This window comes from Watersipora subatra, chromosome 1, assembly GCF_963576615.1.
Source record: "Watersipora subatra chromosome 1, tzWatSuba1.1, whole genome shotgun sequence".
NCBI classification, from domain to species: domain Eukaryota; kingdom Metazoa; phylum Bryozoa; class Gymnolaemata; order Cheilostomatida; family Watersiporidae; genus Watersipora; species Watersipora subatra.
In genome coordinates, this window is record NC_088708.1 from 12,025,134 (window position 1) to 12,050,400 (window position 25,267).

The following is a 25,267-nucleotide window of genomic DNA, read 5'->3' on the forward strand; positions in this document are numbered from 1 at the left end:
TGAAGTTCAACCAATTCTCACACCTGCTCACAAGTTGGCAACTTTAGCATTTTGGTTAGGTGGCATTTGTGTCACCTAACCAGTCTTGCAGCAAAAAATAAGCTGTACCATTTGTGGTTGCCGTTTTCGATATGTCAGGGGCTTTAACCATTTTTTTTTTGTACGTTAAAATATCGACTGTGAGAATGATTCTGTGCACCCCGGTTCATTTTAGCTTGATTATCTAAATTTTTGATAACTTTTACATCTCATATCAAAGACTTGACATGATTGTGATAACTACTAGACGCAAGTGATGCTTTATTATCATAATGTTTAAATCAAATCTCTAGATAACCGACAGGGTTGCGAGAGTGAACAATTAGTCGCACCAATGTGATAAGAAAATAAAATATTTTTAACAATTATTATTGAGGCTCTGTATCAAATATTTAATGACCACATTTTATTTTTTCAAGAATTCTAAACTTGTCGCAATGATATTATTTGTGGTAAGTTGTCAAACCATCAGTTTCGTTTTTTGTCACCAACCGAACTAATCAATTAGACAGCACAGTGATATAGAATAGCTACAAACAAGCACTAACATACCAGAATTAGTGACGGTATGAGTGAAAACATGTGTCACACTCATTTTGTTTGCTTTAGTACCTGCATTGCATTGGAAGGAAACTTTTGAAACTGAAAAGCCACACCAGTTAATAAATTATTTATGTATAATACTATAACTTCATCCGAAGTCATAATAAAAGCTCAAACGTATAAACAATGGCTATGAATCAGAGCCTAAAAAGAAACCATGCTAGCCTTGTCAATGTTAACAGAGCTGAGCAGACGAATGGGATCTTTCCGGCTGTGTGACACTAGTCGCAGGTGCTTTCAGCTTACCCGACCTACTCTGTCATTTCCAGCTTAGACCGTAATAACAAGTGTCAATACTGCGTTTTTTTGCATTGTTTCTCATCATGGTTATACAGCAACAATTTTAGCCCACTGCTATTGGTTGTAGCAATATTGATAAAGAGTCAGTTAAAATGGCCATAACTGCAATTAAATATGTTTCAACAGACAAGAGCTAAAGATACAATATGTCCTTAGTGCCACTTGGCAAATGTCAGTGTTTCTTTGATATCTACCTGGTTAGTTCATCATTTCTTAGATGGTGGTACCTTGACTTCTATATTAAATCAGGACTTTTACCGATGCAAACTATTTGTTTTCTTTTATGATTACTATATTTCAATTAGGTATTCTCATACCGATTGCTCGCTGGCATAGAGATATGTCATAATATGATGCATAGACACTCTAACATCAGATATCAGGAAACACTCATTCGGTGTGTTAGTCGCCTAGTTTCTCACAAAGCCTCTCTCACAGCTTTACCTAGAGTCGGGGGAGAATGAAAACTATCTAAGAATTTTCTTTGACTATCTTGTATTGGCTCAGAAAAGTCAAAAGTAATGATTGATAGTTTTTTTACATGCAAAGACTCGCATTTGTAAACTTTCTGGGAGACTATAGAGAAGTGGTAATAGGATTGAGATGGTTGAGTATGATAAGATAAAGTGTATTAGGGAGGCTTGAAGCGAGGGTGCCGATGGACAATGGTACAAACGCGTATTGAAATAGCCAAAATCTTTGCCTTTACATGCACAGACATCAAAGAGTTATTGTCAAAAAGCACATCCATTAGCTTGAATCATAGTTTTTACGGCTCAACTTAATAGACATAGCTTGAGAAGAGTTAATCATGAGATGAAAACAGTTTGTGACAAGAGAAGACTTTGCCGGAAGCCATTCTTAGTGATTGCTAGCTCGTGATATGCTCGCTAAATATCTCTGTCTTGGTAGTTTCGTTTCAAGTAGGTTTAATGACTTCGCTTTGATAACTTTGTTGAAACTAAATTTTGGCAGGATAACGATGTTAGGTGTGCCTCATTTCTGTGACACAAGTATTTGTTTGACAATGACAATTTTGTCATGGATTAAATTTCTTGCTCCGTACTTGCACAAAAAATAATGGGATGACGTTCTTGTACGATGGGAGATTGGAATGCTAAAACTACTGAAAGATTAGTGAATCGTTACCTTCACACATCATAAAGCTAGTTATAAAACAAAAGGTAGTCAAGTTGCAGAACATTCTGAATACCGTCATGAACATAACGGATGCTTAATAAAATTTATATTAAGCTCGATTACGTTTTACGAAGAGAACACCTGAGATTTGCAAGCACCACCTGATGTTTAGAGCTGTTGTGGACGGTTAGCATTTGGTCATTTATGGTAATCACCAATTTGTGGTGAAATGATTATTACAAGAAATACTAACTCTCAGAAACCTAATTATTAAATAGTTTTTGAAGTGCTTAACCACCGGTTAGCACCTTTCTACACATAACAACAATCTAATTAACATCTATGGTTTGTTAACAACCAGAAGCATCTATTTCCAAAAACCAGCTTGACATATGAACTCATATCAAAAGAAGAATGGGTGGATGGAATCACACAATACGCTTCAAGTTTCTCTTAGCCCTGAGAGAGGCGATGCAGGTGGATACAATTAGATGGAACGAGATTAAAGATACAGATTTGAGATCTGTCTACTCACAGGTGACCGAAGTCTTTCCAGCCACACGCTGCCCTCAAGTATGTCCCGCAAGTTAACATCTGTTCATCTTGACACCTTGTCACCTACATACCAGATACACTCTTGCGCGTAACCTCTGGACAGGCTTTGCCCGAGCTCTGCAAAACATTCTCTCAGCCTTTGCACAAGTATATGATTTTGGCTTCATATTTTATTTGTAGGATTTAGGTGTAAGCTGTGCACAGGCTGTGCCTGATTGATAAATATCTGTATAACACCTTCTGCACTCTATATAATTTGCATACGGGTTGGTGATAACTTGCGCGATTTGAAGACAGCCTCTACACAACCTTTGAACATCTATTGTAGAGTTTATTATGCAAATCCTCAAGCGAAGCATGTAGACACTTTGTATGTGTGGGATTGGGCAGCATCGAGAGCGCAACACAGCCGCCAACTAGACTATCGGGTACATAACATATATTGCTGTTAGCTGATATTCATATACCTATATTATTACTTTTTGCATAACATTTTTGCAAATAATTGTTTTTTACCAAAATAAAATTTCAGAACTGGAAACAACAAAGCTGTGTAGGAGTCTAGTCATGAATGATAACATTGCGCGTGGTAAACTAATGGAGCAGCAGTTGAATTGGCAGGTGTGAAGCCATTTCCTGTGAGATGAGTTTAATGAATGGAACTGTTACTTGCAACAGCATGCGTGTGATCAGCATAAAGTTCAAGCAGGTTCTAATTGATGGAGACAACATGTGTTTAATACGGGGTTTATCTTTGTATACTCGCTGCCATTTAGGGAAGAGATGAAAGACTACAATCTAACACCTTATTATAATCTGAACACTGTAAATTAATGTAATAAGTGGAGGTAAAGAGCAGCTTATAAATAAGATAGAAATGAGAAGTTTAATATGTGTATAAATGGCATATATAGCGCATATAATTGTATATGTTTATATATGGCGTAGAGGGCGGAACTCTCAGTGTGCAAAACCATACACGCTGATTAATAGTCAGATGATGGAATAATAAGCAGAAGGGAAGATCTGTTAAACAATAAGCGGTGATACAAAGAGTTAATTACAAGAAGTAATTGAAAGGAAAAACAGCCATGATACAGGCCCGTGAGTGGTTAATTGACATCCATTTGTCTATCTCCTCTACAATACTTCCACCTGATCACAAGTCCTTTCTACGCACAAACAATCATTCGCTAACGTCTCCTAAAATACTCATAGTGATCTCTTGTTTGTTATGTTTACTGGCTGACAGCTCGTCGAGACGCGGCAGTGTTTGAATGAAAGCGACAGCATATTTATAAGCTAGAGAAGCAGAATTGGCATTAATGTCTTAGAAGGGAGGCTATGTAAGAGATATGACTTTCAGGGATACGATGTATATTTTTACTATTTTATAAATAGAAGGTCCTAATTTCTAAAATTATTACTTTGAGTTGTTAGTATAAGACTGTCAGAGAGGCTTTATGACACCAAAACGGACAATGTTCCTCCGCTATTTGATCAGCCTCCTCATCACAAGCCAGGTTAATGAGATCAATTGTATGTTTAGATTCTGAAATGAGTATCAACATTTATTATGTGAACATCAGTTGGAGGGTGTTCGTGTTAGCTTTAAAAACACCAAAGATTTAATTGTTTATAATAAATTGGGCAGGTAATTCATAGACATAGATGGTTGATAGTAAGGTTTAATGTCTAACAAATATTTTTGCCTTTCAGCATTTGAATGACTAAACTTGTTTCTCTCTCATTTTCGTTCTAGTGCAACTATAGAATTATTTAAGGTCCCACAATAAAACATTAAATTCAACTTTATATTGTCCAAGTTTCTCTCAATTTTTAACTACTTTATATACGCTAATAGACTCTCAATAGACGATACAGCAGTAAAACCTGTCTTTCCTTCATTTACCAAACTGCTGCAGATTATAACAAAAATTATTATTGGTCACATTATTAGATAACAGCTAATGTTGGCCAGTACTTTTCAAACGCTGCTCAAAACATTTCTATCAGCAACAACTACAACAGCCTTTGCATGCGTGACATCACGTGACAAGACAATAACCAAGCTCCGCGGATACGTCATCGAAATCAAGAGATTCCAATCTACGGCGGCTTTTCGTTTTTGAGCTTTTAAGAGCTAGTAATCACATTTTCACATATTTGGCACCACAACACAACAGAGTAAGACATGGCGAATCTTTTGATACCAAATAACTGTAATGTGAATTTTGTTGCAAGTCAACCTTTAAGCTTAATAATTAACTTTTTATTTCTTGAAATACTATTTAAAGTTCTTTAAATGAAACTGCAACGAAATTCCTAGCCTCTCAAATTAAAATCGTGTGATGGTTTTGTTAAAATTTCTTATTTGAAGATAGTTGTAAACATAATAATTTTTTCATTTTTTGGCCAACCTGTCCATGATAGTGCTGTTTACAGTAATACTGATAAAAATAATAAATTTTATAATGTTAAATATTTATGTTTCCTGATCCAGTCCGATTACAATACAAATAGGTAAGTAGGAGTTTCTATTAGCCAACTATTATTAACTTCCATGTAGATCTTGTAGAAATTTTGAACAATATCGATTATTTGAAGGCATCAATTGTTTAATGAATCTGTGAATGACAGATCTGCTTGAGAGATTCTATTGTCATTGCTGTTAACATATACATGTATGTTCCAGAGTTATCTTCTCATAAAAGCCAGCTTAGAAGGATCTTAGAATGAAGTTTTTGTGTTGAACTCTATGTCTATTTTCAGTAACAAAATGCACCTCAACGCAGAGCTATACAGTGTCTCTACCTTGTGAATATGGTGACATCTACAACATACTTTGATATCACCGACATGGACCTGTAATAACTACTCCATTAATTAAGCTAAAATACCATTTTTAGAAACACTATGCAGTAACTACCATTTTGTTTCAACAGCAATATGACATTTTTTAAATCTAGTTGATGTAATTTGGCATGCATGTCATAGTGTAGCAATTTTATTATCAGCTTTGCTTGTAAGAACCATCACTTTCTTCAACATGTTGTTCGGGAGTGACGACCTTGAAATTTGCAAAAGTGGCATTTTAATTTGGCGCTGTAACCTTACTTCGTTTTTAATACCAGCTCAATACTCATCTACCACAGCATCTCACCATCGGGATTTGTGTAGTCACACGGGACCAGCTGTCATACTACATTCATTCATGAGACAACTTAGCAAAGACAACCACAAGCTTCTCATAGAAATGATAATAAAATGACAGCTAAATTCTTTAAAATTGCGATAGTACACTTTTCGGATGCAGGCTAAATAGCAAGTAAATGCTCGGAAGTTCACCAAAAAATTCCCACCATGCAAAATAAGCTGTAAATTATCATTCGATGGCATATTACTTACCCATTAGTTAGTATTATGCAGCAATGTTACTGACAGGTCTTGCGATGAAATTTTATTGATACACAAGAGACCCTCATTGACAATGCAGATGACTTCCTATATAAATTGCTTGACAACATGTTGGCCTGTCTAAACAGACCTCAAAATTAGGAGCAAAACTGAGATGGCGGCAGATGCTGCTCACTCATAAAAATGATAAGTTAGTGGTGATAACAACAAAAGCAAAACAATATATATATATAGCAGGTACTGAAATGTTAGCTTCTTTAGTACCTAGCATATATTTATCTAAGACAATTCAATATTAGATTCTGGCTGTTATAGCTCATGTAAAGAGACAAGATGATGGGATTAGCTAGTTTAGTGAAAATGTAAAAAATTCAGTGTTATAAATGTTAAGAATATATTTTACGTTGTTATGAATGTTATAAATGCATTTCAAAAGATATTTGATGAAAATATCATATAATCCCATAAGAGACTCAATAACAGATGTCAGTGTGATTCTGGGCATGTGAACTGCTTTACTCCCGGTGAGAAGGGTGGACCCTTTTAGACCATGCGTTGTAAACGAATATAGTCATGAGAAAAAGAAGAGAAGAGGCAGCGTACATGCCGGGGAATAGTACAATGAGAGCATCTACAAAAAAGAAACATGCTTGTAAAATAACCTGCAAGTTTAAAATACTAAGAGGCTGGAGTGAAGTGATGTAAGGTAGCTTATTCAAGGTGGCCAATGAGAGCATGCAAACGCAGTCTACTATGTGGCCATACCAAGAGAGTGGTGCGTTATTGGGTACACAAGGCAAGAAACTATATGTTATACAGTAGTTCCTCGCCGCTTCGCGACACCTTTCGCGGTTTCAGCACTTCGCGGTTAAAAAATTTTCATTAAAAAAATTTAAAATGAAAAGAAAATAAAAAAACACATAAATATTCATACATGAAATACATTTATAAACATGTGACCTCGTTCACACAACAAACAGTTAATCAAAAGTACAAATATTCAGACCAGATGAAGTGCAAACTACACCAGTACTACGTACGTGCATTCTCTGGCTTAATATACTGGCATTGAAGTTGAAATATAAACTGAAAGTTAATCAAGATAACTTCAATTTATTTACTTATTATATATGAAATAAATGCAATATGTTTAACAAGAGGTTCAAGTGTTCTAGTGTTACAATTTGAATAATACATTTACTTTAAAAATTAGTTTCTATTTCACAGATTTTCACTTATTACGAGGGAGTGGCATTCTTCGCTATCCACTTGAGGAGGAAGCAACTCCAAGAAATCCAAACAACAAAAACCAGTTTTAAGTGATTGTGCGGACGCAACAAAACAAATGGTCATTTTGAACTTTTATGCTTGTCAGAGGTAGTATTTTCCATTCATAAAATTTTAATAGCAATTTCTTATTACGAACTCAAACATAGACTTGGTAAAGAAACCAGTATGAATGAAACAACTCAGCTTATGTTGAGAAAGATTGTTCAGTGTTTTCTTGTTATGCGTGTTGTTCATTTACCTTTTAATGATTTTTACAATGGCTATTTTAAATTACTCCTAGCTTAAGCTTATCTAATCATGAGATCGCAACTCCCAAATCCTTTAATCTATTACCTGTTAGCAAGCATGAATGCTGCAAAAACCTAGGCGATAGAATAGAAGGGGCTAGAGATACTCACTGCGAAATGATGTGTGCGGGTCAGACTTGGCAAAGGCGGCATCGAGAGGAGGCACGAGAAGGGGTATGTTACCACCGATGTTAGTTATAATAAATAGATAATAGCCAACAGCGGCACCCCGTATCCTATCAGGAACCAATTCTAAGACACATGTAAGGCACACTCCAACCCACATCTCTCCTACAAAAACACAAAGCTAAGGTGTAACCTGTTGGGAAAAAGAAAGTCACATGTAGGTATAAGCAACATTATAAAGTAGCAGGAGGCAAGGATGCTAAGATCCAACAAATTCATGGCTTTTAAAAATGACTATTATTGTTTGAGGTATGACAACTCCAATCTCACTCACCAATGATATTAGAGAAAATGAGTATTAGGTAACAGCCAGGAGAGGGCAAGAACAAGGCAAGTAGGGCAAATGGAGCTGCACATATCTGAAAAACAAAAAATCTACATGGCTATCAGCTGTAAAGACTGCCATGAACTCGTGAGTTCATCCATCAAGCAACTATCGATACAAGGCCGAACTAAATCCGGGAGATCACGATTACAAGCACAAACTGCGTCAACAAACATGGATCACAAGCTATAATGGTTCATTTTTTCACACTAGACTCTTTGATAATACGACAAAAAAATTATCACTGTGTAATGTTGGCACAACTGTCTGCGAAAAGCAATTACATTCCTAGTTTAAGACACATTTAAAATAAAAACTAACAAAGCAAATTTTTTAAGGCAATATTTATAAAAAATTATTGATTTGCATTTTTACAATTATTTACCAAATAAAAGTATAAAAATTACAGAATACAACACTTTTGATCAACTTTACCTGACAGTTTAAAAAAACTCAAATTAGAAACTTGACTTTTTTAAAGGTTGACTTGCAACAAAATTCACATTACAGTTATTTGGTATCAAAAGATTCACCATCTCTTACTCTGCTGTGTTGTAAGTGCAAAATATGTGAAAATGTGATTACAAGCTCTTAAAAGCTCAAAAACGAACAATTAATAGCCGGCATCAGGAAACTGCCGTAGATTGAAATCAGTTTATTTCTCTGACGTAGTCATTACATTTGGTTATTGTTTTGTCACGTGATGTTCTCACATAAATTGAAAGGCCAATAAAAGGCTCAATATAAAACTTTTCGTAGCACTAGTTTATGACAAACACTTCAGGATTTACCGAAAAGCCTGTATCAAATATAGACGCTCGCTAGTTTACAGTTTTGTTTCGGCTTGGGCCAATCGTCTAGTCATAATCTGATTATGTGAGCCATACTTCCTGCCAAACAGCGCGAATAATTTCTGCAGCATTCTTCGACTATCACAGGTGACCAACAGACTCGTCATGTTTATCAGAGGATGATATGCACTCCTTCGAGCTAAGGTTAAAAGATTAAACGAATTTTTACGGTAGGTTTTGAGATCAGTGCTCAAAGTAACAGCATTACAATGATGATGAAATAGACGCGTAAGAACAATAGACATGGTTTTATTGAATGCGTGTAGCATATTTGTGAAAAAATTTCGACGAATGAGGTTGCGAGAAAGTGTAAACAAAAGCCATATTGTACAACTACGTCCCATTTGAGCCGTTTTTGAAAAGGATTCTAATCTATGGTGGTCTCGTGATGGCTGTAATTAACTGTTCGTTTTTTAGCTTTTAAGAGCTTGTAATCACATTTCCACATATTTTGCACCTACAACACAGCAGAGTAAGACATGGTAAATCTTTTGATACCAAATAACTGTAACGTGAATTTTGTTGCAAGTAAACCTGTAAGGTTGTGGAGGAACTCATTTAAAAAATGAAATTTTCATGTCCTAATAAGCGACAATTTGAGTAATTTGAACACTTTTAACAGCTTATTTTGCTACATCACTGTTTTACATTTTTGCAACTGTATTCAAGCAAATACATGGAAATTCTCATTCAAGCAGTAATATGTAATAAATCTGCAATGAAAGAATCAAATATGAAAGATCTAGTTACCCAACAATGGTTGTGCAGGTTTGACTGCCTCGTAAGCTAGTGAGTTGCGTATTTAGATCAGCTTGGAAGTTAGAAAAATAAATTTCTTTTTAGTTGTGCAGAAAATAAATACCCAGCAAAGTTGCATATGAAAGCCGCAAGAAAAACTAATAATGGCTCTCACCTGTGAGACCGCGAGCACAGCCATCCGAGCTACAATGCCCCTTCCTTTTACCACCCTGTCAGAGATGAAACCACCAAAAAGTGCGCCGAGAGAGCCTCCAACTAGGGGGATCCAGCTCATGTAACTTCCTATCTCTGTGCCACTGTGGCCTTCACTCTCAAAGAATAGTTCTGTGTTGACTGCCCATACATAGCCCCCTGCAAGTATAGACAATATAACTCAGACTAACTTGTAGGTAATGAGGAGAAATGAAAACAATTAAATGAAAAAACGAGAGATAACATTTTGGCTCTAAATTACATGTTACACCTGGATCTTCAGTAGTTTCACTCATGTCCAAACATGTCTAGATAAATAATCTGCATAGAGAAGTGCAGGCACCAAATTTAAAAAGGGTCTCACTATCTGCAAAAGTTCACCTGCATTTCTGATGGAGCCAGCAAAGCAGAGCATGAGCAGTGGCGGAGACAGAAACGTGATGACCAGCTCCTTCAGTTTCTCATGCCACTTCCTAAAGCAGACGAATAAGTTCTGTTTACAAAGAAAGAATGAAAAAGGTGCAAGTATGGGATAGAAGTAACGGAATAGCGACAGGGACTAGAAACAGTTAAAATATCTTTCTATCATAATTCTATAGAACTCTCCCAACGGTCACAAAACGGTCTGTCACGACTCAAATGGTTCTAGTTTATCAAAGTCAGGTCCTGCGACAACTGCACTAGTTCACAAGTTATAATAAAAGTCCTAAGACATCCAGAAGAAATGAATAGATGGATGCTAAGAGTTGAAACGCACATATCAGTAACGGGTTGCTGAGACTTCTGTGGCACCAGACTCGTTGACTCATCAGCTTCAGTTGACGTCTCCGTATCAGATTCATGTTTTTCAGTGACTACGACTGAACCCTTGCGTTCCCCAGAACTTTCTTCTTTCACGGTAACGAAGAACAAGATGGCAACAGGAACTCCCAGAAGACCAGATATATAAAAGACCCATCTCCAGCTCTGTAAGAGAACACGAGGTAGTAAGTACACCAGAACAGAAAAACCAAAAAGAGGAAGACAATAAGAACTTCTAGTAGATACAGTTAAATTGCAATTTTGTGTAGTTACCAGAAAGAACTATTTTCTCTTGCTGAAGCAACGGCTTACGAGTCAGAAAAACGGAAGCTTGTGAATTACCTGTCCCATCATGTCAGCTGCATATAATTACCTGTCCCAAGATGTCAGCTGCGTATAAAAAGTTCCCAAAAGCATATGACATGCTGTAGCCAAAGTATATTCCAAAGTTGTAAATTCCCATGGCTGTTGCTCGTAGCTCAGGAACAAACATGTCAGCGATGATTACTGCAGCAAATGGAGTGCAACCAGCTTCCCTAGAGAGAAAGAATTTATTGTTACATGAAAAACGAGGCCTGCAAATTATACTGTAAGCTGGTTTCAATAGCCCAAATTGGAATCTGGGAAAACGCTCATCCAATAACAAATCTTCGTTTTGAATACCAAACATGGTACCTGTAAACAGGGACCATGTTTGGTATTCAAAACGGATGATAAAAGTCGGCTAAGCTTCCATCCCAACCCTGATGGTTATAATAATGTGCAGAAATAAGCAGCATACCAGAAGCAACATGACAAACCTTAACTTATCATTTAGAAATCGTGAAACATGCAGCAACAAGAATATAGAGAAGACAACTACCATTAACTACAATTGTCATGTCAGTAGTGTAGTAATGGTGGCTTTGAAAAAAGTGATGGAAACACCCACCCGATGCCGAGACCAAAGCGAGTTAGAGCGAGCTGCCAATATTCTGTAGAAGCTCCACTGAGAGCAGTGAACGCCGACCAAAGCAGCAAAAAAAAGCCAAGCAGATTCTTCTTCTTAAAGATGGCTGTTAGGTAGCCTGAAATAGCACAGCAAAAATGTTTGTGAAACTTCTTGAATGGCTTTTGAGAATCTACCATCAATCGATATGCATATTGACCGTCATGCGCTTGCATTGGCATCACGCTTCAAAAACCACAAAACGCCTACAATATGTATAAATCATGCTACGATATGACAAAACAGTTTCAATTATGTCAAGTGGCCACAAGTATCAAACAAATCCTAGCTGAAATGTTTTTTTGGCAGACCCAAATACAAAAACTTACTGATCGCATGTTTCAAGATCTAACTTCAGACTTTAAGGTACAAGAAATCTTAAAATATTGTTAGTTAAGTTGAATTAAACTAAGAATTAGTGTGTTAGCTAGCCACCAACTTGCATAGAATCCTATTCCCTACCTTTGCATTAGAACCGCATGTAACATGTTCTTCTATGAACTCCTACGATATCAAGATAGTTTTCAACCTGCCATCCTTACTAATGGGTCATTTTAACAACTAGCGCTAATAGGGTCCATGTTATATGATTGGTGCAATCAATAGTATGATGATTCTGGCAGCAACAGTGAAGTGGCCAAAGCTTTGTCAATTACAACTAGACACTGATAACATACTAGCACACGGAGTTGTCTTCTTTTGTCAGTAAACAAATACTTGTTTCTATTTGTGTGACAATAGAGAAATAAACTAACCGACCAATGTTAAAACATGAAGACCAGTTTTTATACAAATATATTTACAACCATCATTGCTGGCAAGTTTGATTGCTTCACTGGCAGTTGTTTTCGCTGGCTTAGCTGGCAAAAGTCACATATGTCTTAGCTAAAGATACGTGTACGCTTGCGTAAGTGTTGGATGTTAAGTGTTAGCTAAATTCTTTGCCAAACATTTCGCAGAGAAAGTGATTACTTTAGCCAACAAAAAAATTCTGTGCAACCATTGTTTCATTTGTATTAGTTGTAAAAGTATGTAGTGGCTGTAGCATTGGTGAGGCAATAACCGGAGTGACAATAGATGTAGCGATGGGTGTACAAAACTAGCAAGAGTATTCCAAGACTACCTAAGAATATGTGGACTTTAAAATTAATTACCTTTTTATATTTCTGTTTTCATCTGTGATTTTTTAAAAGTATAATCTTTACTGATCAAAGTCAATCTCTCTTGTTTAGTTGTTTCAGACTTTTCATCGCATCACTTTCGCTTCATGATATCTACTGAACAACTTCAGAGTTTATTTAAAGCAATGGTGATGTTTTTCCTGTATACGTTGTTTAATTCTACTAGAAGCATGGCCTTCTGTTTCATCTTACCATTTCTACCACTAGCACTAGTCCTCTTGAGACCCATGATTTTAGGACTAGAAAGAAAGTTATGAAACCCTGTTTACTATCATTTGAGCAATGTGAAACTAACTACATGTATGAAGAAGAGAACTTTGTACATATCTACAAGCCTAAAAAATAACTGTGAAGTTTTGGGAAACTTCACACGTTCTACGTTGAAAATAATCTCCAATGTTGAAACAAATATTTGCTTAAACCTTGTTGGATGTTGACACATTTATATTGTATGTTGAGATAACTATAAGTTGAAAATTTGAACTTAAATTTGGAGTTGTCCATACAACAACTGTAAAAGGCAGATAATTCTAGTGACAGCAATTTTTAGTTAAATTTTAAAAAAATTTCGAACAACGTAATGAAAAGAAAATTTTAGTAGATTTGTGATGATATTTATTGTGAGTGCACTCAAGCACAAAAAACACATAGAAGCTCGCGAAAGACGAATAGCAAGAATTACTTTTAACTACATTGCCAGTAATTAATCAACCGCAAAACTTGAGCAACTTCTGAGGGTATTAGCAATTTGACCTCATCTAGAGGTAGATAGTTTGTTTAACACCACTTGCAACTAAAGTGCTAACTGGTGTTCAACAGGTTGTAGAAATTACATCAGGGGTCTGTAATAACAGAGATCTAGCAAACTTCGTGTTACTTTTAAAATACTATTGGTACACATGTTTTAATGTGAAACTGTGGTTTGTGATAAAATGCAATCAGACAGTATTGAATTTTTGTTATTAGGCATCATAAAGAAATAGTGATCAGTAAATCAAATATATGAAAACTGAATTTCAGCAAACTGTACAAGATTTTAGTCAGCTGATAACCAATAGTCATTTTAAATGATTGGTAAATCCAGTTATTATCGAGATCTGGCCAACTATTGACTAGTGTGCCCACATACACACCTTAAAGCCTTCCGCGTAAATATTTAGTTTGATATTTAGATACATTCAAATAATCACAACATTCTTACAAGGTCATCGGATTTCACCAGTTGGATGATTACATAAAAACAACAATATCATCAGCAACAACCTTCACCTCAGTAAAAGTGTGTCAAATACTCTTACAGCGTACCATCGTAATCGACTGAGGCTACTAGACCTTGACTGATTTGACCAATAATGAGTATCTGGGATGCCAACATATAAATCAATACTTACCTATAAATACTCCGCATATGGTGTAGATGACTATGAACACTGGACCAGCTATGATTTGATATGCTAATCCCTGGCCTGTGTAGTCCCACATACAGACACTCTGGTTGCCACCAAAGTAGTTCTGATCATTGCACCTGCAGCATATGCATCCACATAACATTGAATATTCGAATGTGAATATATATAATGTTTATATGCGTAGCAATAATCTTCAAAATGAAAAGCAGCGCTAAAAGACACATATACATGTAGTCTACAATAGCATCAACACCGATATGAGCCCCTAAGTAGGGCTACTAATCGACACTCCACAGGTGTCTACAGGTGCTCCACAGGTGTCTACAGGTGTCCACAGGTGTCTACATTATGTGAGGCTAAAATCAATTCAGAGTTGAACTTACACAAAATTCTGGTAGATTTTATCACCAAGTATCGGTATTTTTCGATCATTAGCGATTTTTTTTTATGTTTGAGGTGATCTGACAGCTAAGATGTTTCAAGATTAAAATTGACAAAACGTGATTGCGGATAAAACACTCAGAAGAAAAATACGTGCAAAATGATGTCACTAGTCGCTATCGGCTATGGCGTTGAAGTTGCAGCGTTATGCATCTCTATTTAGTCATTCTGTCGGTTTCAACTATAGACATCATAATCACACTTTTGCATGATCTGAGCATTTTAACTGCGATCAAGTTTTGCCAATATTAATCTTGAAACATTCTGGCAGTCAGATCACATCAAACACTGAAAACAATCGCAAATGATAGAAAGATAATGATACTTTCTGATAAAATCCTCTAAAGGTTTGTGCCAGTTCAGCTCTAAGTAACAATATTAGCCTTTGTACAAGTAAAAAACACTAGAAGTAGTTATTGATGTTGCTAACCGACACCAGTAGTAAAGTTAACCCTCGCTTTTTTCCTTTCCACCTTTAATGACCTCGGTGTATTGCAGATTTTCAATAGCACTCTATCGTGAGTGACACGAAGGTAATAGGGTGAACATAGATTCGATAAAAGTTGGAACAAAGGAAATGGCTAGCCTCAAAGATTAAAAATTGGACTGGGCAAACAAACGCTGCTGGATTGAATGTTGTTTCTCAGATACCACACGTATGAAGATCAGTTACGAAACTTGTTCTGGCAGCATCTCACTGCAGACTTGTCCTTGAGATTAAATATAGCATAAGAATGATTAAGCACTTTTTTAAAAAAGAAAGTAACTAAACGAGCCAAGAATTTTACTCATGGTATACAGGCCTATATATTTTATGCCTAACCCATAGTAAAGATGTATGCACTATGCAATAAAATCACACAAGCTCATATCGTGGAAACATGTATCAGCAAAATATTTGCATAAAAAATAAAGTTTCTTACTTTTGCTCACTGTTAATAGAGGTACAGAGCTTGGTAGCAGTTATGGATTCATTAAAATAGTCCACATCGTTGAGGCAGCCTTTATCTCCATAATGTATATCCTGTGCCATAGGCTGAGTCATGATAGGCAACAGGTACCTATATAAGCAACGAAAAAGAAGTTAATGTAAGGTTCCAGTAAGTTCGTCTATGAAATCGTTACGTTGTACAAGGAATTATCAGATATAAACAAACTAACCTATCCAGCTGATTCAGCAGGTAAGCCGTGAGGCACAACATCAGAACATAAAATTTATATGGAGTGAGACTCGTCAAGAACGTAGTTATCGCCATCTTCGCCTTCGTACGGTAGCTTTAGGTATGAAAGTTTGTCAGTAAATCTGCAAATTCGTAATACACTCGTACTGATCGGTGCAGATGCATTATAATCATCAAATCAAAATAACCTCTCATGCCTTCCATAAAATCAAAAAAGTTCTTCTTGTTACAAAAATAATCTTACCTTTTCTCCGTAATCTAGACAACCGTGCCCCGCCTTTGGCCACTCTCCACAGATCAAGGTGCTAAAGCAGTGCCTAGCTTCTACGAGAGCTTAGCAAATTATATAAGAAATTGGCACGTGCGAATCATGTGACTATAAATATTAATCGCTTACCCTTATTACAACATTATTGGTTCGAGGGCTTGTAAATGACCTCGTTAATTAAGTGGTTGGGTCTCACGCTTTAGGCTATAAAGAGTTCTTATCCGTAACAGACCGAAGCTAAGTAAATAGTCAAAACGTGTAAACAGCTCTGACTGCGCATAACAACAGGCTGACGATGAAGTATAATATAGTTGTATTAACGGTAATATTTAATTCCACAACAACCAACTTACAAAAACATCAATATAAAACATATTTTACATGCTAGCAGCTCAAAAGCTCATTTTTCCCACTTTTAAAGCTTCAGAATTCTCTTGGGCAATCGCATATGACGGCCAGGTGGGCTAAACTGTTATTCAAAACTAGAGCTACTCGCCGAAATAAATCATTACTTTTGACCAGTTTAAAAGTATTACAAAAATAATATTTCAGTTTTCCAACCACAAGGCATGGGTTTTGTTAGTGTAATTAGTTGAACCTATCAACAGACTTAAGTTGTCAAATTACCTACAGCAGAATACTATTGAAGGCTTCTGATTGCATAAACCAGTTTTGTGAACAGATCTTAACAAAGAAGCTAGATTTCTTGATTCTTCTTTTGAACTAGCTCAGGTCTTATGGCCTTTGTTTCATTTATTACAATGATTTTCAAAAGTGGTTAACCAATGACTATGTTGAGCAATAGTGAACAAATACATAAAAAGTTTTACAAACTTTAAAAATGTTAATTTGGAAACTCAAAATGTACTGTAATCATAACGTAAAAGAGCGTGTTTCATCTTTTCTCGTCTGAAAAATTGATAGACATTGATAAGCGTTTAATAATCATTTGATGTGTTGATAAGCATTTGTCTAGGCCTCTTACACGAGACATTGTTTGTATAATATAGATAAGGATATACATGTGAAAGGGCTGACATTTGGCACTCTGAAGGTGTAAAGTTCTTATAGATTATGAACACAAAACTGCTAGAGAAGACTTTTCACTGAGTATTGCTAAAATCTGGCTGGAACAAGCCCAAAAACAGGTGGCATGCGGATTGTTTTTAATATTGAGATATCAACCCGTCTGTAGCTTTCTTCTAGCAGCTTGTTTTGTCCAGGAGTTGTGAACACATATGGTGAGGAGGAAGATGGCAGCTGAGGTGATGTACATGCCAGGAAACAGAACAATGAGTGCATCTGCAAGCAACACAAATCCAAGTTATTGTTAAATTCAGACTTTCATTGAAGAAGGATCAGAGTTTAATTATGTCGTTGAAATGCGATACTTGTGGGTAATGCTGCCAGGGAAAAGAATACGCTGAGGTTTTGCGTAATAATTTGTGATGCTGCCTTGATCTATACTACATTTACTTACATAAATATATATATATATACATATATATGTAAAAAAAATAGTTAAGATTGCCGCCTCCAAATCTGGAGGCCCCGAGATCAAATACAGTGCCGTGCGGAATTTTCATTGCTAAATTTTACTTGCTATAACTGGACACAGAGTTTAACAAAAAGACAAAATTGCAAAAAGACAAACAGTGAGATATAAATATATAGATATAGGATATACATTATTTTATTGGCAATAATTTTAAATGTTTTGATAAATGTTTTACATATACCGATAGATTATAACTGTTTTTTAAATTATGACAGCCTTCAATAACCATAAGACAAAAAAAGGAAAAAACAGCAACAGTTAGCTAGTAAAATCAAATAGTCTGACAAGTAGTGTTTAAAATACCTTTCTCTGCAAAGAGAACAGATATTAGGTAGAAGATTGCTGACGCAGCTGGCAATGATATTCTCAAAATAATTATTAGAAGGTGTATTCAGTTTTTTCATCTCAAGTAAGTAGAAAAGAGTTGAAAACCTGTAATTGTCATGCAAAACAACGAGGACACAAATCAATCTTTTCAATGTAAAACAGAACGTAACAAACACAACAAAGAGGAACTTGTAAATATTGGTGTAGCAGCTCTGGAGATATACTTACTGCGGAAGGCAGTGCTTGGGTCAAACTTGGCAAAAGCAGACGCGAGTGGAGACAGGAGGAGGGGTGCATTACCACTAACATTACCAACAATAAATAAGCAATAGCCAATAGCAGCACCCCGTATCCTCTCAGGAACGAGCTCCAAGACGCACGTTAGGCACACTCCAGTGCTTGACTCACCTGCACAAATGATAGCCTTGGTACCAACAATAACCATTTCAACATTTTAACAGGTAAATTGCAAAAAAGGCAGCGTTTGCAATAGTGATTAAAATTATTGAAATTTAGCTTTAGGTGCCTAATAAGCTGTAATAGCTTTAGGGATTGATTGTAACATGGCTTATGATTGGTTAGATAAAGGCTAATTTATCGCCATTGCATCATGTTCGCATGCTCATATTTGCATCACACTGCCTGTGTGTTGAAGCTAGTTTTGACATTTTGACTTACCTATAATATACATGAGAATAAGGATAAGGTAGCAGCCTGGAGATGGAAGGAACAAGGCAAGAAGGCCAAATGGTGCTGCACAGACCTACAATGCAACGTGAATTCCCAGCATAACGTAATCAAGAATACAGAAAGCACAAGATATTCAGCGGTCCTTTTTGTCAGTGTTTTGCTGTGACCCTGTCTTAAAAAAACTTATTTTTTATAAACATGATTTCTGTTTCTAATTATCACCATTCCATTAAACCAATTGAATAGTAGATACTTATTTGGGTCATGAGAGCAGTTGTCTTTCCTTACTCATAACAACTGGCATTTCGCTTTCACCTATGCTTATCTATGAGGCCATGCGCATTAAACTTTATCTTTTCGTATTACTGCGGTGGCATTTTTGATGCCAAATGTTTAAACTCATTTGCTGCTTTTCGCTGGCAGCATTCATTTACACGATTACTCGATGAGCACAAGTATAAGCCTTACGCAAGGTCCTCAAATCCTCCTTACCTAAAGGGTTTCTAGTTCTTGTTACATCAAACTGAGGAAGGTATATAGATCAGTCCTTTCCTAAGTAGCTACTTAGTCGAAAAAGCTAATGACAAGATGACTCCACCAACCGATCGTGTCTATATACTCCTTACAAGTTCAAAAATAGAGCTTCACCTGTGAGACTGCAAGGACAGCCAGTCGGGCCGCTAGGCCTCCTTGCCTCACCACCCTGTCAGAGATAAAACCACCCAAGAGTGCGCCAAGAGAGCCTCCAACTAGGGGAATCCAGCTCATGTAACTTCCTATTTCTGTGCTACTGTGGCCTTCACTTTCAAAGAATAATTCTGTGTTGACTGCCCATACATAGCCCCCTACAGCATAGACAATATAACTCAAGCTAGCCTGAAGAGTGTAGTTGTCAGAGAAAACAAGATTTGGCCCCAGTTAAAAGACATATTATGATGGAATCGCAGGACACAGGCTAGACAAAACGCTACAAAATAAATGCTGGACAGATGGCAAGTAAGTCATAATACAATACCTGCGTTCCGGATAGAGCCAGCAAGGCAGAGCATGAGCAACGGTGGAGATAGAAACGTAATAATCACGTCTTTCAATTTATCATCCCACTTCCTGAATCAGATAGTTATTTGACACAAATAAGAAAAGGCGCATAAGTTGCGGGTTGAAGACTATTAATGGTAGAATTACCAACTTAGACTCAAACTTGTTAGAGTCTGTAAGTATAAATAGATGTCAGCTGAATGCTGAAACTTGAAAAAAACTAAAAAAGTAAATTTGTGATATCAGAAAATATCAATACTGAATCTTGTCAAACTCTGCCATAGCATCAGACAAAAAATCAAAAAACAAGTACTGGGTATAAATAACCAACCAGCTGAATCATGTTACATACAAAAAACTGCGAATACAGCTCAACTAATTTCGCTTATCCAACAATTCACTGCATCTATTTAAAATTTCGGTTTTAACAGAAATGTCTCTGAAGAACTCAATGAGACAAATTGGCAGCGAACAATGTCCTGATTTCTAACAATCTATTTTTGCAGAGAAACAAAGTGGAAGACCAAGAGCACAAGCTTACATGTCTGAAGCCGGTTGTTCTGTTTTGGCTGGTATCAAACTTGTCTTTTCATTGGGTTTGATCAGTTCTTCTGACTGATCACTGTCGGTGAGAGTTGTGTTTCCTTCGTCATAGTCATACTGTTCAGCCATTCCACGGCTCTCTCTCACCGTGCAGAAGAGCAAGACAGCAACTGGCAGACCTAGCAGACCAGATATGTAGAAAACCCATCTCCAGCCCTGAAAGCAATCGCCAAAAGTTGATTATAAAATTTGGCAGAATGTTGAAAGTTATAACCTGATAGTCTAGCCTTATTAGTCATCAAAATTTTTAAGTTTTTGATTAAAAGTTTTGTTTTAAACGTGGGCAAATTGCTAGATTACCTGTCCCATGATGTCAGTTGCATATAATTACCTGTCCCATGATGTCAGCTGCATATAGGAAGTTGCCAAATGCATATGCCAAGCTGTAGCCAAAGTATATGCCAGAACTGTAGATCGCCATTGCCATCGCTCGTAGCTCAGGAACAAACATGTCAGCAATGATTACAGATGCAAATGGAGTACAACCAGCTTCTCTACAGAAGAAAAGAGCACATGTTATCGTTTTATATCTGAATACTTCTGGGTTTTTAGATGAGACTCCATGGCTGAATGTCAGCTCAATGTCAGCTTTGCTGACTCTTTCAGTAAAGAGTCAGCAAAGTACGTGATGCAGTTCAGAGAATTATAAGCGTGGGTTCCCGGAAGCAGTAGTCAGCGAGCCATCAAAATAGATGCACCGATCCTTACCCGATGCCGAGACCAAAGCGAGTTAGAGCGAGCTGCCAGTATTCTGTAGAAGCTCCACTGAGAGCGGTGAACGCCGACCAGAGCAGCAGGAAAAAGCCAAGCAGGTTCTTCTTCTTAAAGATGGCTGTTAGGTAGCCTGGAATAGTACGAGAGAGAAGTTTGCAAAATTCTAAACGCAGAGAAGAAAAAAATATATAAAAAACACAAAAAAGTTGACATCGCCTTCTATCAAGTTTTACATAAAAGTGCCCTTAAAAAGAAACCCTAAAGATATCAGTGTAAGCAGTGTTACTACTGCTCTAAGTTGTTAAGCTGTACAGGTGTGGTTAATGACCCATAAACCGGTTTATATTTCCTGTTTATATAGGACTTTATTTGCATGCACCCAGTTTCAGCAAGCAGCAAAGCCAATAGCATTGATTTATTGAGTAAGATGACATAGAGGAAGTGAGACTGTCTAACTTACCTATAAATACTCCACATACAGTGTAGATGATTATGAACACTGGACCAGCTATGATTTGATATGCTAATCCCTGACCTGTGTAGTCCCACATACAGACACTCTGGTTGCCACCAAAGTAGTTCTGATCATTGCACCTGCAGTATATGCATCATCCGTCTGAGCTCTTACATCGTGTTATAAAAATAGTACTAATTACTTAACAGATGATATTAAGGAGATACTTTTACTAAGTTAAATTCTGAAGATTGATTGAAAAAACAATGCCTGGAATTGAAAATATCTCAAGTGTAAAACATTCCCCAAACACAGCAAAGGTGGAGGGGGCGATATGACTGGCTCAAATTCAAGCTAGCCACTTATGTAACTAACTGATCTAACTTTTATGCAATCTTTTACTTTTCAGTAGAGAAATTTGTATTATAGAAAGAACAGCTTTTGCTTATTGAATTATAAACCAGCTTCATTCTGGTAAAAATGAACACAGATTTATGACGGTTAGATCATAAGTGACCACAATTACTCATAGCACAACTCAAGAGGCCAAATCAATTGTAGCCGGAGAGACTCTCTAGGATAGATGGAAGGAATGCCTCATCACTTTAGAAGTTGACCCCCCCATAGTCTGTCACAAAAATCGGCGCAGGTTACAAAAAACACAAATATTCTTACTTCTGCTCACTGTTAATAGAGGTACAGAGCTTGGTAGCAGTTATGGAGTCATTAAAATAGTCCACATCGTTAAGGCAGCCTTTATCTCCATAATGTATATCCTGTGCCATAGGCTGAGTCATGATAGGCAGCAGGTACCTATAGGAGGATCAGAACATAACACCTGCTGTACATGGGAAGTTCTTATGTCAGCAATGTACATAATGATAATGTATAATAGTGTCCCAACCTGTCCAGCTGATTTAGGAGGTAGACCAGGAAAGTCAGCGTCAGCACATATACTTTATAGAGGGTCAAACTCTGGAGGAAAGTTCCAGATACCATCCTGATCAGCCTAGACACATCACTTAGTCATTAAAATGTTAATAGTAATAATATTTATTACTAAATAATTGTATAATTATAATAATAATATTAATGCCTAATAATTATGTTATCATTAGGCTAACATCCTCAGAAAGGTCCTGACCATTCCAACCTAGTGGAACTAGGTTGATGACAGAGAAGAACACCAGCTAAACTATGATAAAACCAATAATAATAGCAGTAATAATAATAATAATAATGTCTTTTGAGACTATACAGAAGACAGCCATCTTAGGAACAGCTCACATATTGAGGAAGGTCTTCTCTTAGTGGAATTGAGGAATATGTTGGATCCTTTGGCCTTTTGTTAAGACCCGGACTCAACACGGACTAAAACCAGTCACCTACCACCACACGACTGTGAAGAGAAACTCTAATAATAATAATAAGAATACAAATATTATCGTTCTACTATATCATTTAGGATGTTTTTGTTGCAGCTAACCATGTAAAGATTAAGGAAAGCTCTAATATGCAGCCTTCTTGATATAGACAGGATTTCAACTTGCATCACCACAGGTAACAATTGTACACATATAAGTAGTTGTGTAGACAACCTGTAAGGAAATATGGAAACTATATCTCTAACCCGTGATTGATAATTGAATGAAACAGGAAATGCAAAGTCCGGCTGCACAAAGCTTACCTCAATGTCCAACTAATTTTTTCAGCAAAAAGCAAACGAAGACATGTACTGAGACAGCAATGCTATTAGCATTCTTTGTTGATTGAGGCTATCTGTGCAAAGCTTGTGGTCTCTGATTCATATAGCTCTCTTCAGCTATGGCTTCAGGCAGTAATAGCTTCCAGATGCTACTATCAACTGCTGCAGGCTTACGTATTTGCTCAACTATCTTCACTGGAAATAGGTTACCAGTATATATCTGAAATATCCCAGAGTACTGTTAACTTGAGGTTGACCATGCAGACTAACTTATATAACCATATGAGTCATCAACCCTGCAGCACAAGAGCAAGGATAAGAGAGAGAGAGAGAGACTACAGACTTACTCAGTGAAGTGCTACACAGATGATCATAATGCATGGGAGGAACAAAGCTATGACTATATATGTATATTGTCTAAGAGATTCACTACTGACCTCGTATGGAGAATGATGCTGGTCTGCAAGTACGATTCCTACTAACTGAGCTCTCACAGTATAAAGGAGCTCATCCATGACGACTGCTCATAAAAAGCCACATGATTTCTATTAGTTTTTATTATTCAAAAAGTCTGCCCGTATCTCTACAGACTGCAGCACAAACAAAACTGTTTGTATGCTTTGAATGTGGGGTATTTGGCTTACATTGTTTGCATGAAAAAAATCGTTGCGTATTATGATGAAGTACAAGGACCATGACAGCAGATATATCATGTGTTCTTCTCTGTGGATTTACTTACTATATATAGAAACTAAGAAAAGCTCTAAAACATTTGAGTGATCGAGAGTAACAAACAGAATGTGAGAAAAAAAGTTTTTTATGCATAAATGTACATCTAGGTGAGCAATAAAGAGACTGAAGTAAAGAAAGCGAGAAGATATCGATAGGGAGTTTTATTATTCAATTTTTTAAAACTTTGGTTATCTGCACTGCAAAAGCTTTATAAGGTTGCTGTGTTCATTGGTAAGTGCTTAAAGTCTGTAGGCGTGCCACACATCTTGGTTATATGAAATGATCAGATGTCAATTAAAGAATGTGTTCCACAAAATATCTAGTCTGGTTTCTTGTAATTAACAAAATATTCATATAAAGTAGTTTTCATACAAAGATTGCATATAAATAACTCTTTTAGATTAAAATAACGCTATTTAAAACTAGGAACAATTAGTTTGGATCCAAATTAGTCCTATTGTTTACATGACCTTAGGGTTGGCACTATTATTAAGTTATCTAATCATGGGATAACACTAAATATATGGAAATACATCAATTGTATCCGTATACTTAGATTTGGACAACCGTAGTCTGCTGAAGCAGCAACTTACAGTCACACTCTGACCTCTAAATTCTTACGCTTGGGTAGCACTATAAATATTTTCTTAAATGAATACATTGAAAAATTTGATACATTCATTAGAATTGTTTGAGTAGCATATAAAGGGGTGTTTTTTGTTCCATTCCAGAAAGCAAATGACACATCTAAAGCATGGACAAGCTTATTCATACTGTTGTTTGGTGTTTATAGCCTGTGATCATTGAACATCTCAAAGCCTCTTATCAGAAGTGCATGTTATCAAATAGAACTGACCATTACACTATGTATATTTTGCAGAGCTCAGTACGGTTTATGCTGTCGCAAAGACCTGCTCACATGACAAGCTTTTGCTTGCATATTGTATGTAGAGTCATGCAAAGATGAGATGCCATAAATTTTTTATATCTGGCCACTGTTATTCTCAGTATCTGACTACTATAAATGCTCTTGCTGTCAGAGCTTCCTTAAACTTCAGATGTCAAGGCAACTGCTGACGGTCTAGCTAGAATGATGCCATCAGACAACCCACCAAGATGGCCCAACAAGACGAACCCTCATCCTATGGCTCAGCGCGACTCTCAAACAATAGGTAGCTCTGACTACCAGCCTTTCTGATTGTTGAGTGTAATGACAACAATGCGCAACAACGC

At 36.6% G+C, this 25,267-nt stretch overlaps 2 protein-coding genes across 5 annotated transcripts; both read right to left on the reverse strand.

Moving 5' to 3' along the window:
- Positions 1 to 6,082: 6,082 nt before the first annotated feature.
- LOC137385777 (MFS-type efflux pump MSMEG_3705-like) lies at positions 6,083 to 16,463 on the reverse strand. The gene is made up of 12 exons (XM_068072331.1): positions 16,190 to 16,463; positions 15,926 to 16,067; positions 15,688 to 15,825; positions 14,306 to 14,439; positions 11,677 to 11,812; positions 11,119 to 11,281; positions 10,702 to 10,910; positions 10,326 to 10,417; positions 9,907 to 10,103; positions 8,092 to 8,176; positions 7,743 to 7,922; positions 6,083 to 6,685 (listed from the first exon to the last, which is right to left on the reverse strand). The coding sequence occupies exons 2-12, from the start codon at positions 16,018 to 16,020 to the stop codon at positions 6,570 to 6,572; spliced, it is 1,545 nt and encodes a 514-aa protein (XP_067928432.1). The 5' UTR covers positions 16,021 to 16,067; positions 16,190 to 16,463; the 3' UTR covers positions 6,083 to 6,569.
- Positions 16,464 to 16,954: 491 nt separating this feature from the next.
- Positions 16,955 to 23,906, reverse strand: LOC137385776 (MFS-type efflux pump MSMEG_3705-like). Of its 4 annotated transcripts, none has more exons than XM_068072328.1 (13): positions 23,740 to 23,906; positions 23,285 to 23,497; positions 22,502 to 22,606; positions 22,273 to 22,410; positions 21,604 to 21,737; positions 21,138 to 21,273; positions 20,761 to 20,923; positions 20,368 to 20,585; positions 19,804 to 19,895; positions 19,437 to 19,633; positions 18,777 to 18,861; positions 18,327 to 18,506; positions 16,955 to 17,515 (listed from the first exon to the last, which is right to left on the reverse strand). In XM_068072328.1, exons 3-13 carry the CDS (start codon positions 22,594 to 22,596, stop codon positions 17,394 to 17,396), a joined length of 1,560 nt encoding a protein of 519 aa, XP_067928429.1. In that variant the 5' UTR covers positions 22,597 to 22,606; positions 23,285 to 23,497; positions 23,740 to 23,906; the 3' UTR covers positions 16,955 to 17,393. The 4 variants fall into 4 exon arrangements, with proteins under 4 accessions (XP_067928429.1, XP_067928428.1, XP_067928431.1 ...); XM_068072327.1 differs by having other exon boundaries at positions 23,285 to 23,522; XM_068072330.1 differs by having other exon boundaries at positions 20,443 to 20,585; positions 23,285 to 23,522; positions 23,733 to 23,906.
- Between the last annotated feature and the right edge of the window lie 1,361 nt (positions 23,907 to 25,267).

Bases quoted from the DNA above. Each gene is read 5' to 3' on its own strand.
- LOC137385777 (XM_068072331.1), bottom strand. From the start codon at position 16,020: ATGGCGATAACTACGTTCTTGACGAGTCTCACTCCATATAAATTTTAT. The intron at 8,177-9,906 runs GTGAGAGCCATT...TTTGTTTTTCAG, and splicing joins CTGTGCTCGCGGTCTCACAG to ATATGTGCAGCTCCATTTGC. The intron at 6,686-7,742 runs GTGAGTATCTCT...TCTTTTTTGTAG, and splicing joins CCCGCACACATCATTTCGCA to ATGCTCTCATTGTACTATTC.
- LOC137385776 (XM_068072328.1), bottom strand. From the start codon at position 22,596: ATGGTATCTGGAACTTTCCTCCAGAGTTTGACCCTCTATAAAGTATAT. The intron at 21,738-22,272 runs GTAAGAATATTT...CATATACTGCAG, and splicing joins TCTATTAACAGTGAGCAGAA to GTGCAATGATCAGAACTACT. The intron at 18,862-19,436 runs GTGAAGCTCTAT...GTTGCATTGTAG, and splicing joins CTGTCCTTGCAGTCTCACAG to GTCTGTGCAGCACCATTTGG.